The 15527-nt window shown below is 45.9% G+C and overlaps 2 protein-coding genes across 4 annotated transcripts in view; one reads left to right on the top strand and one right to left on the bottom strand.

Annotated features, from left to right (window-relative positions):
- mre11a (MRE11 homolog A, double strand break repair nuclease) overlaps positions 1-3429 on the bottom strand; it is a 115923-nt gene extending 112494 nt beyond the window's left edge. Inside the window, exons 1-3 of one of the 3 annotated variants that reach the window (XM_087988021.1) lie at positions 3394-3429; positions 3177-3278; positions 2397-2529 (exon numbers count right to left, since the gene is read on the bottom strand). In XM_087988021.1, the coding sequence (XP_087844147.1) occupies positions 2397-2529; positions 3177-3196 (153 nt within the window). In that variant the 5' untranslated portion in view covers positions 3197-3278; positions 3394-3429. Of the gene's footprint in view, positions 1-2396; positions 2530-3176; positions 3371-3393 lie in introns of those variants that run through there. The other 2 variants (XM_043691497.2, XM_087988020.1) reach the window with 2 other exon arrangements.
- A 351-nt stretch (positions 3430-3780) lies between these two features.
- Positions 3781-15527, top strand: part of ankrd49 (ankyrin repeat domain 49) — a 23678-nt gene continuing 11931 nt past the window's right edge. Inside the window, exons 1-2 of the mRNA XM_043691498.2 lie at positions 3781-4001; positions 13233-13544. Coding sequence (XP_043547433.1) covers positions 13236-13544 — 309 coding nt within the window. The 5' untranslated portion in view covers positions 3781-4001; positions 13233-13235. The remainder of the gene's footprint in view (positions 4002-13232; positions 13545-15527) is intronic.

Raw genomic sequence — 15527 nt, 5'->3', positions numbered from 1 at the left:
CCAATTCCTTCGACTCCGCCGCATCTGCTCCCAGGAGGACCAGTTTCAAAAACGCACATCCCAGATGGCCTCCTTCTTCAAGGACCGCAATTTCCCCCCCGGCGTGGTCGACGATGCCCTCCACCGCATCTCTTCCACTTCCCGATCCTCCGCCCTTGAACCCCGCCCCTCCAACCTCCACCAGGACAGAACCCCACTGGTCCTCACCTACCACCCCACTAACCTCCATGTACAGCGCATCATCCGCCGCCATTTCCGCCACCTCCAAACGGACCCCACCACCAAGGATATATTTCCCTCCCCTCCCCTATCAGCATTCCGTAAAGACCACTCCCTCCGTGACTCCCTCGTCAGATCCACACCCCCCACCAACCCAACCTCCACTCCCGGCACCTTCCCCTGCAACCGCAGGAGGTGCAAGACTTGCGCCCACACCTCCCCCCTCACCTCCCTCCAAGGCCCCAAAGGAAACTTCCATATCCGCCACAGATTCACCTGTACCTCCACACATATCATCTATTGCATCCTTTGCACCCGATGTGGCCTCCTCTATATTGGGGAGACGGGCCGCCTACTTGCGGAGCGTTTCAGGGAACACCTCTGGGACACCCGGACCAACCAACCCAACCACCCTGTAGCTCAACATTTCAATTCCCCCTCCCACTCCACCCAGGATATGCAGGTCTTTGGACTCCTCCATCATCAGACCACAGCGAAACGAAGGAAGAACGCCTCATCTTCCGGCTAGGAACCCTCCAACCACAAGGGTTGAACTCGGATTTCACCAGTTTCCTCATTTCCCCTCCCCCCTGTCTCAGTCAAATCCATCAAATTCAGCACCGCCTTCCTAACCTGCAATCTTCTTCCCGACCTCTCCGCCCCCACCCTAGTCTGACCTATCACCCTCACCTTGACCTCTTTCCACCTATCACATTTCCGACGCCCCTCCCCCAAGTCCCTCCTCCCTATCTTTTATCTTAGCCTGCTGGACCAACTTTCCTCATTCCTGAAGAAGGGCTAATGCCCGAAACGTCGATTCTCCTGTTCCCTAGATGCTGCCTGACCTGCTGCGCTTTTCCAGCAACACATTTCCATCTCCGATCTCCAGCATCTGCAGACCTCACTTTCTCCTCACTGGCTTCAAGTCACCAAGTGCTTAACTTGCTTCATAGAAGAACATAGAACATAGAAGAATACAGCGCAGTACAAGCCCTTTGGCCCTCGATGTTGCGGCGATCCAAGCCCACCTAACCTATACTAACCCACTATCCTCCATATACCTATCCAATGCCCGCTTAAATGCCCATAAAGAGGGAGAGTCCACCACTGCTACTGGCAGGGTATTCCATGACCTTACGACTCGCTGAGTGAAGAACCTACCCCTAACTTCAGTCCTATATCTACCCCCCCTTAATTTAAAGCTATGCCCCCTTGTAATACCCGACTCCATACGCGGGAAAAGATTCACACTGTCAACCCTATCTAACCCCCTAATCATCTTGTACACCTCAATCAAGTCACCCCTAAACCTTCTTTTCTCTAATGAAAACAGCCCCAAGTGTCTCAGTCTTTCCTCATACGATCTTCCTTCCATACCAGGCAACATCCTGGTAAACCTCCTCTGCACCCGTTCCAGTGCCTCCACATCCTTCCTATAGTATGGCGACCAAAACTGCACACAATATTCCAGATGCGGCCGCACCAGAGTCTTATACAACTGCATCATGACCTCAGGACTCCGGAACTCAATTCCTCTACCAATAAAAGCCAGTACGCCATATGCCTTCCTCACCGCACTATTTACCTGGGTGGCAACTTTCAGAGATCTGTGTACATGGACACCAAGATCCCTCTGCTCATCCACACTACCAAGTATCCGACCATTAGCCCAGTACCCCATCTTTTTGTTATTCTTCCCAAAGTGAATCACCTCACACTTAGCTACATTGAATTCCATTTGCCACCTTTCTGCCCAGCTCTGCAGCTTCTCTATATCCTGCTGTAACCTGCCACATCCTTCCTCACTGTCAACAACTTCAACACTTTGCATTTTTGGAACCTCAAGCAGCCTAGGGTTTGACCTTTTGTACTTATACCTCTCAATCTCTCTATTCATAACTGTTTGTATTCCCTCACACCGCTGTGAATTACCTTGGAATACCTTTTCTATTCTACATGCTACATGAATATAATTTGCTGTTCTTTAACTCTCTTAACTAAAACACTCACACAACTCATTTAAAATTATCATAGTATTATCTACAACAAAATACTTACATTTCAAATAAACTATAGACTCCTGCAACAGGTTAGGAATTCTGACTGAGATACAGCAATAATTGCTTGAATGATTCCTGGTGTTATTACACAACATTAACACTATAAATGTGACTTACCACATTTTCCTGTGCACATCTTAAAACCTCATCAAAAGTAACAAGGGTATCATTACCCCTTATGGCATCTTTTTCCAAATAGCCCAGATGAAGATCTGTTGCAATCAAAATTTTAAAAGTATCCTCATCATCCCTGTAATTACAAAACAGAAAATTAATTCACATTAGAGAAATCCAAGGGATTAAACAACAATTTTCTTAATATAGTTACTTAGTTATTTTGAACAATTAGATTGGTAGTACGTGAGTCTAAGATTAGTTCAAGTCCTCTATTTTTCATTCCATCCCATACTTAAAAAGGGTGGACAATTAGTCTACTTCACCAAATCTTAACATTTCCCAGACCCATAACACCCAAACAATAATTACAATTTAACAAGATAACTAAAATAAATGAATAACTTTAAAACTTAGCATCAATATTCAATTATTTCAGACCAAACAGAGAATTCAGACATGCAACTAAACCGGTCCTGGCAATGCCAAATCCGAGGTTGTGGTATCTCAATCTAGTTCACTTTAAGTATTCTCTACATAGGAAACAGACGTAAGCATTCAGGCAAATCAGCACCTACTACTTCAAGAGACTAGATGAGATGGCCAGAACTGACGAGATCCAAGGGTGCAGGTTCTTTCCCCAGAGATGCTGAAGGAGCCACGAAGCCCTGCAAAACTCCTTTAATCTCTTTCACCTAAAGTGACTCTCTAAAACTTCTAAAGTACAAAACCGGATTTTGAAATATAGACTGAGCTGCAAATAAACTTTGCTCCATAACTTACAGATTACGTTCAGCACTCATCCTGTTCGACAGCTGAAAGTAAACAAACACACAGCTCGATTTAGGACGTTTTCACACAGATCCGGAAACGGAATAAAATTTCCTGAAAGAGGAAAAGCAGAATTAAGTTAGCAGTAAGACCAATAATTAAACAGCCTCGCATTCACGAATAAACTCCAGAAAATTCCCCAGCGAGAAATCAAACACTAAAAGCTCGCCTTTTCCTCGGCCCCACACATGGAATACAACGAGGCTCAATGGCCCAAACCTGAGACAGCCCATCCGCTTCTATTGACCAATCAGAATTACCGTCCAAACCGACCAATCAGAATTACCGTCCAAACTGACCAATCAACATTACCGTCCAAACCGACCAATCAGAATTACCGTCCAAACTGACCAATCAACATTACCGTCCAAACTGACCAATCAATGCTCCTAGACTTGATCGATCACAAGCCACCATCCCTGTTGGCCAGTCCCCGCCCCAGAAACCGACCAATCAGTCACCGCTCCCGAAAACGGCCAATCATGGTCCTCGGAGTTGATCAATCGCTTCGCCACCAGGAGGCGGAGGAACACACCTATTTAACCGAGGCGCAGTTCATGGCGTTGGTGGGTGGCTGTGTTTGAATGGGTGGTGTTGCCTTTTAATTTGATTTTCGTGAGCGATTGGAAACTGCGGCGTTCACGTGTTTGTGCTCTATTTTCTGTCCATCATTGAAATTCCCTTTTCCTCCGTACACGTGAGTGGTTTGTGAGACCACTAATTAAGAGTCAGCAAGGTCGGTTTATACATTTGATACAGGAAGCCTGGGTTCCAGAGGTAAGTAGTAACATCTCTGAATAGGTTAATTAGAATGTTTTTAATGCCTGTGGGTTGTTCTTAACCCATAGAGTATGGGTGACGCTGGTAAGGCCAATAAATAGTCTTAAAATTGGTGCATTTATTCGTGCATTTTAGAAGGCCCTTGCCATTACTGTGGATCAGGAGTCACGAACAGGTACGGATGGGAAAACTGCCTCCTCTTTAATAGTGTTTACAAAACTCAGTAACTGCCTCTGGAATGGTGATTGTCAAAATATCTTTGCTCCGATCTATTTACTGAATGTAAGTTCAACTAACTGCTGTAATTGATTGGAGTTCTTGCCCCACAATAGTAAATAATAATAAAAAAAATATAGATAATGCTGGGGGGGAAAAAAAAACAAATTGATGGCGAATCTCAAACCTGGTAGTGTTTGTGGAGACCAAAACAGTATTAATGTTTTGAGCCCAAGATGATTGTTGAAATGAAGAAAGTCAAATCCAGCTAGAAATATTCAGATTCTGCCAGGCCAACTGTGTATCTTCAGTAGGTTTGTTTCTTGTTTCCTGTTGATTAATCCAGAGGGCCAGACTGACATTAATACATTGCTATAGTGTCCTGTTAAAGAGTGAAGGATTTTAATTTGTCCCAGTCGACTGGGACAACACTACCATAATAGGGCAAGCCAAACAAAGAACAGCCAGGGAATTCCTAGAAGCATGGCACTCATCCACAAACTCCATCAACAAACACATAGACCTGGACCCAATATACCGGCCACTGCAGCGGACAGCTGAAACTGACAACCGGAAGCGGCAGGGACAGGCCACTATAAATGCTGGAGGAAACACCACAGAAGCGCTTCACAGGAGGCTCCCAAGCACGGAGGATGTCACCTAGACGGGACGAAACATTTGCAACAAAAACTTCCAGCTCGGCGAACTGAACCACAGCAATAAACCAAAATGTAGAATGTAAAAGCAGGAAAGTAGTGTTCAACTTTACAGTCTTGAGTTCTCCATTGTGGGCCATGGGTCTGCCAGACATGTCCTCCTTATTGCTCTGCTGCCACTAGAGTGAAAGTCACTACTCTTCAGTGCCATCTTGACACCACTGACTGAGTCCTTGATAGACCTTGCCCATGCAGGTGCCACTGGTTCGTCAGGTACTGCATCAGTCCAAACTTGCTGCTGACCTGAGTCCACTTTAGGCTCGTGTCACTGATGTTATCTGGTCTTGCACTTGCCAAAAACTGGTTGCTGCCACCCATTATATCTGTCAGATGCAGATGTTGCTGCGAAACCAAACACTCCTCTGCTGCAGCAGCTGAGTTGGATCGAGGACTGCCTCAGTGATGCAGAGTAGACCAGCAGGAGGCTGGAAGAACACAGCAGGCCAGGCAGTATCAGGAAGTGGAGAAATTAATGTTTGGGTGTAACCCTGGTTTACTTTAGGAGCCCAAACTTTTCTCTGATGCAGCTGTCATGAATGAGTGCTTCTGGGGCCCATCAGCTATCGTTGTGACTGAGCTTCTGAAGTCAGTTTTTAAAAGTGGGGGGAAAAAACAAAGACACAAGAGCCGTGGGCTCGAAGCCCTATTTCACTGCCATTTTAGGGCATCAGTTATGGTTTTACAATGCCTGACAATGTTAATTTCTTTTAAATGTGTTTTGTGGGATGTGGGTATCATGAGCTGGCCAGCATTTATTGCCTGTCTCTAGGTGGTGTTGAAGGTGCTAGTGAGCTGCTACCTTGACCATTGTAGTCTATATACTGAAGGTTGACCCACAATGCCTTTAAGAAGGGAATTCCAGGAATTTGTTTATTTCCATACTTAAATGTATGAAATCAAAATATCAAGCTGCCGTGGTGGGATTTAGTCCAGTGACATAATCACAATACTACCATACCCCTATCGAGCTGCCAGTGCTCAGTACTTTCCTTTATTGATCAGAGTATTGAGTACAGGAGTTGGGAGGTCATGTTGCGACTGTTTAGGACATTGATTAAGCCATTGTTGGAATATTGCATGCAATTCTGGTCTCTTTCCTGTCGGAAAGATGTTGTGAAACTTGATAGGATTCAGAAAGGATTGACAAGGATGTTGCCAGGGTTGGAGGATTTGAGCTATAGGGAGAGGCTGAACAGGCTGGGGCTGTTTCCCCTGGAGTGTCAGAGATTGAGGGGTAACATTATAGAAGTTTACAAAATTGAGGGGCATGAATAGGGTCAATAGGCAAAGTTTTTTTTTTTTCCCTGGGGTCGGGGAGTCCAGAACTAGAGGGCATAGGTTTAGGGTGAGAGGGGAAAGATATAAGAGACCTATGGGGCAATGTTTTCATGCAGAGGGTGGTACGTGTATGGAATGAGCTGCCAGAGGATGTGGTGGAGGCTGGTGCAATTGGAACATTTAAGAGGCATTTGGATGGGTATATGAATAGGAAGGGTTTGGAGGGATATGGGCCGGGTGCTGGCAGGTGGGACTAGATTGGGTTGGGATATCTGGTCGGTGTGGATGGGTTGGACCGAAGGGTCTGCTTCCATGCTGTACATGTCTATGACTCTATAATACCGTCAATCTTAAGATTACAATTGACTGGGATAGCACACTGGAAATTGAGCCCTGCTATTTCCAGAGTGATGACAGAAGTGAAATCTCTCATCTGCTCCATTAATTGGGGGGTGCCCCCCTCCTTGCTTCCTGAACTCAATGGTCAGCTCTTTATCTTTGTTGACATTAAGGGAGAAATTTACTTTTGCAACACCAAGTGTCGTCTCTTTCCTGGATTCTCTCTCGTCGTTATTTGATATCCAGTTTACAATGGGAGGGTCATTACTGAACTTGTAGATACAGTTGGGATGGAATTTTGGCCACTGTCATGAGTTCAAAATAGGGGGCTGAGTCAACAGGTTGCCTGTCTTGAAGGTGCTATTGCTTCTCAATTGAGGATCCAGAGCAGAGACCTAGGTCTGAGTTTGGCAATTTAGTTTGTTTGGGATTATAGTATTGAAAGCTGAGCTGTAGTCAGTAAGTAGGAGCCTGACCTATCCTTTTGTTGTGCAGGTATTCCAGGGATGAATGTACATTTGGGGAAATAGTGTCCGCTGTGGACCTATTGTGCAAGGGATCAAGGGAGTCCAGCGTTGATGTGAGCCATGACTAATTTCTCCAAAGCACTCTGATCGAAGAGGCTGGAATATTTGCCTAGATTGGGCTAAACTAAGAAACCTGCAGTGTAACGCTCATAATGGAAGTCAGTTCTATTAGAAGGTATCCAGCTGTGAAGAGTGAGGGGACAATTGAAGTTAATTATTAGTAGCTGAGAACTTTGAATTTTCTTGACAATGAAGTATCCACTTCGGGATCAGCAAAAATATAACCATGGTGGGAGACTTTACAAGTTAGATAATGGACCTTGCATCATTTACAGTATGTTAGCTCCCGAATAGTGTTTACACAACATTGCTTTTTGGGTTTTTGCAGTTTTTAAAAACCTGAAATCTTGAGTGATCTTGTCAGTCAGCCACTAGAAGTTTAAATATATATTTTAAAAAATTACCTGGCTCTAGGGGATTTATCATGATTGTTATCTGAAACTTAAACGTCATGTTTACATCATACCTTCAGTGCATTGTTATCTTAAGGAAGAGGCAGCAATGCCAGAAATGCAATAACAGTGGTGACCTCACCTGAGCAACTTTACAAACCTCACAGGCAGTTGAATCATCTTTGCCTGATCTGTCTCTTTTAGTCTTAAACATTTGTAATTAGGATTGCATTAAATAAGTTTCTAATTTCAGTCCTTTGTATCTGATACAGCATCAGATCTTTTTAGAGCACCTTTTGAATGTGGAAAAATATTTCTTTCGATGCTTAAATGATAACTGAACACGGCTCTTTGTGAAGGCTTTTTTTAATTTATTTTTGAGATTTGGGCATTGTTGGGTTATTGCCGGAGAGTCCGATATCTATAGCATAGAAACAGACCCTTCAGTCCAACCTGTCCATGCCGACCAGATATCCCAACCCAATCTAGTCCCACTTGCCAGCACCCGGCTCATATCCCTCCAAACCCTTCCTATTCATATACCCATCCAAATGCCTCTTAAATGTTGCAATTGTACTAGCCGCCACCATATCTTCTGGCAGCTCATTCCATATATTTTTAAAAATTACCTGGCTCTAGGGGATTTATCATTGTTATCTGAAACTTAAACGTCATGTTTACATCATACCTTCAGTTAGGTTTCTGCGTGAAACAGTTGCCCTAAGGTTTTTTTATATATCTTTCCTCTCTCTCCGTAAACCTATGCCCTCTAGTTCTGGACTCCCCGATCCCAGGGAAAAGACTTTATCGGTTTATCCTATCCATGCCCCTCATAATTTTGTAAACCACTAAGGTCGCCCCTCAGCCTCCGACGCTCCAGGGAAAACAGTCCCAGTCTGTTCAGCCTCTCCCTATAGCTCAATCCTTGTAAATATTTTCTGAACCCTTTCAAGTTCCACAACATCTTTCCGATAGGAAGGAGACCAGAATTGCATGTAATATTCCAACAGTGGCCTAACTAATGTCCTAACATGATCTCCCAACTCCTGTACTCAATACTCTGACCAATAAAGAAAAGCATGCAAAACGCCTTCTTCACTATTGTATCTACCTGTGACTGCACTTTCAAGGAGTTATGAACCTGCACTCCAAGGTCTCTTTGTTCAGCAACTCTTCCTAGGACCTTACCATTAAGTGTATAAATCCTGCTAAGATTTGCTTTCCCAAAATGCGGCATCTCACATTTATCTGAATTAAACTCCATGTGCCATTTCTCAGCCCATTGGCCCATCTGGTCCAGATCCTGTTGTAATGTGAGGTAACCCTCTTCGCTGTCCACGACCCCTCCAATTTTGGTGTCACCTGCAAACTTAGTAACTGTACTTCTTATGCTCGCATCCAAATCATTTATGTAAATGACAACAAGTAGAGGACCTGACACCGATCCTCATGGCACTCCACTGGTCGCAGGTCTCCAGTCTGAAAAACAACCATCCACCACCACCCTCTGTCTTCTACCTTTGAGCCAGTTCTGTATCCAAATGGCTAGTTCTCCTTGTATTCCATGGGATCTAACCTTGCTAATCAATCTCCCATGGGGAACCTTGTCGAACGCCTTACTGAAGTCTATATAGATCACATCTACTGCTCTGCCCTCATCAATCTTCTTTGTTACTACTTCAAAAAAACTGAATCAAGTTTGTGAGACATGATTTCCCACACACAAAGCCTTGTTGACCATCCCTAATCAGTCCTTGCCTTTCCAAGTACATGTACATCCTGTCCCTCGGGATTCCAACAACTTGCCCACCAATGAGGTCAGGCTCACCCGTCTATAGTTCCCTGGCTTGTCTTTACTGCCCTTCTTAAACAGTGGCACCACGTTTGCCAACCTCTAGTCTTCCGGCACCTCTCCTGTGACTGTTGATAATACAAATATCCCAGCAAGAGGCCCAGGAATCACTTCTACCTTCCCACAGAGTTCTCTGTTACACCTGATCAGGTCCTGGGGATTTATCCACCTATAACTGTTTCAAGATATCCAGCACTTCCTCCTCTGTAATCTGGACATTTTGCAAGATGTCACCATCTGTTTCCCTACATTCTGTATCTTCCATATCCTTTCCACAGTAAATACTGATGCAAAATATTCATTTAGTATCTCCCCATTTTCTGTGGCACCACACCAAGGCCGCCTTGCTGATCTTTGAGGGGCCCTATTCTCTCCCTAGTTACCCTTTTGTCCTTAATGGATTTGTAAAAACTTTTTGGATTCTCCTTAATTACATTTCCCAAAGCTATCTCATGTCCCTGTTTTGCCCTCCTGATTTCCCTCTCAAGTATACTCCTACTTCCTTTATATTCTAAAGATTCACTCGATCTATCCTGTCTATACCTCACATATGCTTCCTTCCTTTTTCTTAACCAAACCCTGAATTTCTTTAGTCATCCAGCATTCCCTATACCTACCAGCCTTCCCTTTCACCCTGACAGGGATATACTTTCTTGGATTCTTGTTATCTCATTTCTGAAGGCTTCCCATTTTTGAGCTGTCCCTTTACCTGCATCATCTCTCGCCAATCAGCTTTTGAAAGTGCTTGCCTAATACCATCAAAATTGGCCTTTCTCCAATTTACAACTTTAACTTTTAGATCTGGTCTACCCTCTTCCATCACTATTTTAAATCTAATAGAATTATGGTCGCTGGCCCCAAAGTGCTCTCCCACTGACACCTCAGTCACCTGCCCTGCCTTATTTCCAAAGAGTAGGTCAAGTTTTGCACCTTCTCTAGTAGATACATCCACATACTGAATCAGAAAATTGTCTTGTACACACTTAAATTCCTCTCCATCTAAACCTTTAACACTATGGCAGTCCCAGTTAATGTTTGGAAAGTTAAAATCCCCTACCATAACTACCCTATTTATTCTTGCAGATAGCTGAGATCTCCTTACAAGTTGTTTCTCAATTTCCCTCTGACTATTAGGGGGTCTATAATACAAGGAGAAAGTGAGGTCTGCAGATGCTGGAGATCAGAGCTGAAAATGTGTTGCTAGAAAAGCGCAGCAGATCAGGCAGCATCCAGGGAACAGGAGAATCGATGTTTCGGGCATAAGCCCTTCAGGAAGGGCTTATGCCCGAAACGTCGATTCTCCTGTTCCCTGGATGCTGCCTGACCTGCGCTTTTCCAGCAACACATTTTCAGGTCTATAATACGATCCCAATAAGGTGATCATCCCTTTCTTATTTTTCAGTTCCACCCAAATAACATCCCTGGATGCATTTCCAGAAATATCCTCCTTCAGCACAGCTGTAATGCTATCCCTTATCAAAAATGCCACTCCCCCTCCTCTCTTGCCTCCTTTTTACCCTTCCTGTAGCATTTGTATCCTGGAACATTAAGCTGCCAGTCCTGCCCATCTGAGCCATGTTTCTGTAATTGCTATGATATCCCAGTCCCATGTTCCTAACCATGCCCTGAGTTCATCTGCCTTCCCTGTTAGGCCCCTTGCATTGAAATAAGTGCAGTTTAATTTTTAGTCCTGCCTTGTCCCTGCCGCTATACCCATCCCAGATTGATCTCTTTCCTCACTGTCTCCCTGGGTTCCCCCTCCCAGCTGCCACCTTACCAGTTTAAATCCTTCCAAGCAGCTCTAGCAAATTTCCCTGCCAGTATATTAGTCCCCTTCCAATTTAGGTGCTATCCATCCTTCTTGTACAGGTCACTTCAATCCCAAAACAGATTCCAATGATCCAAAAATGTGAATCGTTCTCCCATACACCAGCTCCTCAGCCATGCATTCATCTGCTCTATCCTCCTATTCCTGCCCTCACTAGCTCGTAGCACTGGGAGTAATCCAGATATTACTACCCTTGAGGACCTTTAAATTTCTGCCTAATTCTCTGTAATCTCCCTTCAAAATCTCAACCTTTACCCTTCCTATGTCATTGGTTCCAATGTGGACAATGACCTCCTGCTGGCCCCTCTCTCCCATGAGAACATTCTGCACCCTCTTAGAGACCTCCTTGATCCTGGCACCAGGGAAACAACACACCATTCTGCTTTTTCTCTGCTGGTCACAAACGTCGTTTTGTACCTTAGACTACAGAATCCCCTAACACAATTGATCTCTTGGAAGCTGACGTACCCCTCGTTGCATTAGAGCCGGTCTCAATACCATAAACTTGGCTGCTCATGTTACGAACCCCTGAGAATCCATCAACCCCTACATTTCTTCCCCCCCCCCCCCCCCCCCCCCCCCCGCGCTTCCTATAGCTGCCATCCATCACACACTGTTGCAGTTGCAAATTCCTCATCGCTTCTATCTGTCTCTCCAACCAATCCACTCGATCCAATAAGATTCGCATCCAACAGCATTTATGGCAGATATAATCTGCAGTAACCCTTAAACTCTCTTTAAACTCCCACATCTGACAAGAAGTACTGCAAAGACCATTTTTTGCTCCTTCACAATCTACAAACCCAGAAAATAACACTGTCTTATTCCTCTACAAACACTGCCCCAGGTTAAGTTAATAGCTGTGGCTGATATTTTAAGTTTAATCGAGAGACTTCTCTCCAAAAACACATAATCAAGAAAGAACTCACTGTACTCACTAATACAGCTTTTCTGTTGGACAGACTTAAAACATCAATTAACTTATCTGATTCTGTGCTGTGAACTTCGCCCAACAGTACCTCCAAGATTAGTTGTGAAATTTATTGTTTGTTAACTTTCCCAGTAATCCTTATTGCCCCCAAAGGTGCTGGTGAACTGACTACCTGAACTGCTGCTGTCTTTGGACATTAAGTACACCCATAATCCCTGTTAGGGAAGGAATTCCAGAATTTTGACCCATGATCCTTTGAAGGAACAATGATACATAATTCCATGTTAAGTCTGTCTGTAGATTGATGTTCCCATGCATCTGCTACCTTTGTCCTTCTAGCTAGTAAAGATTCTGGACTTGGAAGTTGCTTATGCACTGTTCTCTTAACCCTTCACATCAGAGTTTTGACTCTGATTCCTTTTTTTAAATGCTTCGATCCTAATTAGACTGTCTTCATTGTGTCTCATAATATTTGTACTTAGAATTTGATGTTCCACTGAGGGAGTGCTTTTGTGAATAGATATTACCAGTTTTCTTCCCTCTCTGTTGAAGATTAACAGCAGCACCTTAATGATCAGGTGATTAGAATCCAGTGCTTTATAGGTTTTCCTATAAGGAAAACTGTTTACTTGTACAAAATGTCAAATATTTTATTAGTAATCTTCTTTACTTAAGAAATTATAATAAGACCACTTACAAGTCTTGGTGCTTAAAGGCATGCTGCCAGGGAGAGAAGCTAAAATTCAGCATGCCACATTTTTTAGTCTGTCTTTTGGGACCCAGATAGAGAATTCTTTTCCACTTGTTCATGCATGTAAAGGTCCATCAATCTGTCTGGGTTGCTACCTACTCTTTTTCATTCTTTTCTGTGAAGTAAGATTGACACCAAAAATTGTCTTTTATTTAGCTAAACTAGGTTTTCTAAAGCCTTTTTTAAAAAATAAATGACATGAGTTCACAAATGGGTGCAAGGAAATAGATTTGGAGGCAGTATTGCCTGTGGCTATTAGTACAGAGCAGATCTTGTTGAAAGTGAATTAATATTTTGAGGCTAATTTGTCATAATTATCCTAATTAATTCCATTTCAGAAGATGAATGGACAGGAGAGAAATAATACCAAAGTGTTTGTTGCAAAACCTTCAGGAGAAAATCTCTCATCTGGAGAAAGTTCAAATTTGGTGCCTACCACTGAAGGGATGACAGACTTTCCAGATTACTTCAATCAACTTGATCTATTAGAGACACATAGACATCTGATACCTATGGGGACGCAAAGCATGTGGCCTGGAGAATCAGAGGAGGAAGATGAGACTGAGAGTGATTCGGATTTTAAAAAGAAAGAGATGGAGTTGGAAAATGACCCAGCAAGTCTGTTACTCTGGGCATCTCAGAAAAATCAGGTAGGTCCCAGAGACGCTGTGCATGGAGATATTTAACCCCCAAATAAGGTGGGATTTGATCAGGTGAGGAATTTAATCTCAAAGACCAGATCCCAAACCACACATGCTTCCCTCGCTCACCTGACTTTAATTGAGGCAGGGTATCCCAAGCATTTGGGTTAGCACTTTAATTAATGAAGTTGCAAGCTTTATTCAGCATTTCACAATTATGATGGTCTAGATTTCTAGACCCAGATACTGGTTGTCACACTGATCTAAATTGCACTTGTTCCACAGTGAGAGCCTTTACTCCTATGCCTGGATGTAGCATGTATATTTGGGGAAAATGCTGTGATTGCCTCCCTCCTTCCTCCCAGACCCCAGCGTGGGATTGCAAAAGTAGAGACAGTAGTACTTGCAGACACTTTAAACAAAGGACCAAGAGAATGATACATCCCACTGTCCTAAGACGCCAGTATCAAGCATTTGAGTTTACAGCCAATTCCATTTGCTCATTATATCATCGAAATGGTTGAGCACATTGTCTTCCCTTGATATTCCACTCATGTTGTCACTTGTACCATCATTAATGTCCTGGGAGAACTATAGACCAGAAGCATAACTGGACCAATCACTAAACAATATTTCAGATTCAAATTTCCAGCATCTGCAGTTCTTTTTACATGAAACACTATGCCTAAAGGAACATGTTAGTGGTTTGATGTTTTCTGGTGAGTGGCGCACTTAGCTTCTGAAAACGTTTCTAATATCAACAAAGTACCAGTCAAGAATATGATTTTAGAATACTCTTGCCCAAGTAAGTGCAGCCCCCCCCTTCTCCTTCTCCCCTTCCCCCCCCCCCCCCCTTCTCCCTTCCCCCCCCCCCTTCTCCCTTCCCCCCCCCCCTTCTCCCTTCCCCCCCCTCCCTTCTCCCCCCCCCTTCTCCCTTCCCCCCCCTTCTCCCTTCCCCCCCCTTCTCCCTTCCCCCCCTTCTCCCTTCCCCCCCCCTTCTCCCTTCCCCCCCCCCCTTCTCCCTTCCCCCCCCTTCTCCCTTCCCCCCCCCCCTTCTCCCTTCCCCCCCCCCCTTCTCCCTTCCCCCCCCCCCCTTCTCCCTTCCCCCCCCCCCCTTCTCCCTTCCCCCCCCCCCCCCCTTCTCCCTTCCCCCCCCCCTTCTCCCTTCCCCCCCCCCTTTTTCCCTTCCCCCCCCCCCCTTCTCCCTTCCCCCCCCCCCTTCTCCCTTCCCCCCCCCCCCTTCTCCCTTCCCCCCCCCCCCCCTTCTCCCTTCCCCCCCCCCCTTCTCCCTTCCCCCCCCCCTTCTCCCCCTTCTCCCTTCCCCCCCCCTTCTCCCTTCCCCCCCCCCTTCTCCCTTCCCCCCCCCCTTCTCCCTTCCCCCCCCCTTCTCCCTTCCCCCCCCCTTCTCCCTTCCCCCCCCCCCCTTCTCCCTTCCCCCCCCCCCCTTCTCCCTTCCCCCCCCCCTTCTCCCTTCCCCCCCCCCTTCTCCCTTCCCCCCCCCCCTTCTCCCTTCCCCCCCCCCCTTCTCCCTTCCCCCCCCCCCTCTCCCTTCCCCCCCCCCCCCCTTCTCCCTTCCCCCCCCCCTTCTCCCTTCCCCCCCCCTTCTCCCTTCCCCCCCCCTTCTCCCTTCCCCCCCCCCCTTCTCCCTTCCCCCCCCCTTCTCCCTTCCCCCCCCCCCTTCTCCCTTCCCCCCCCCCTTCTCCCTTCCCCCCCCCCCTTCTCCCTTCCCCCCCCCCCTTTTCCCTTCCCCCCCCCCCCTTTTCCCTTCCCCCCCCCCCCTTCTCCCTTCCCCCCCCCCCCCCCTTCTCCCTTCCCCCCCCCCCCCCTTCTCCCTTCCCCCCCCCCTTCTCCCCCTTCTCCCTTCCCCCCCCCCCCTTCTCCCTTCCCCCCCCCCTTCTCCCTTCCCCCCCCCCCCTTCTCCCTTCCCCCCCCCCCCCCTTCTCCCTTCCCCCCCCCCCCCCTTCTCCCTTCCCCCCCCCCTTCTCCCTTCCC

The sequence above is a fragment of the Chiloscyllium plagiosum genome, unplaced genomic scaffold (genome assembly GCF_037043375.1).
Source record: "Chiloscyllium plagiosum isolate Xiang-an unplaced genomic scaffold, Cpla_swu_hap1 HiC_scaffold_6, whole genome shotgun sequence".
Taxonomy (NCBI): Eukaryota; Metazoa; Chordata; class Chondrichthyes; order Orectolobiformes; family Hemiscylliidae; genus Chiloscyllium; species Chiloscyllium plagiosum.
Note: the sequence above shows the minus strand (reverse complement) of the source record. Positions and strands in the feature narration are given on the sequence as shown.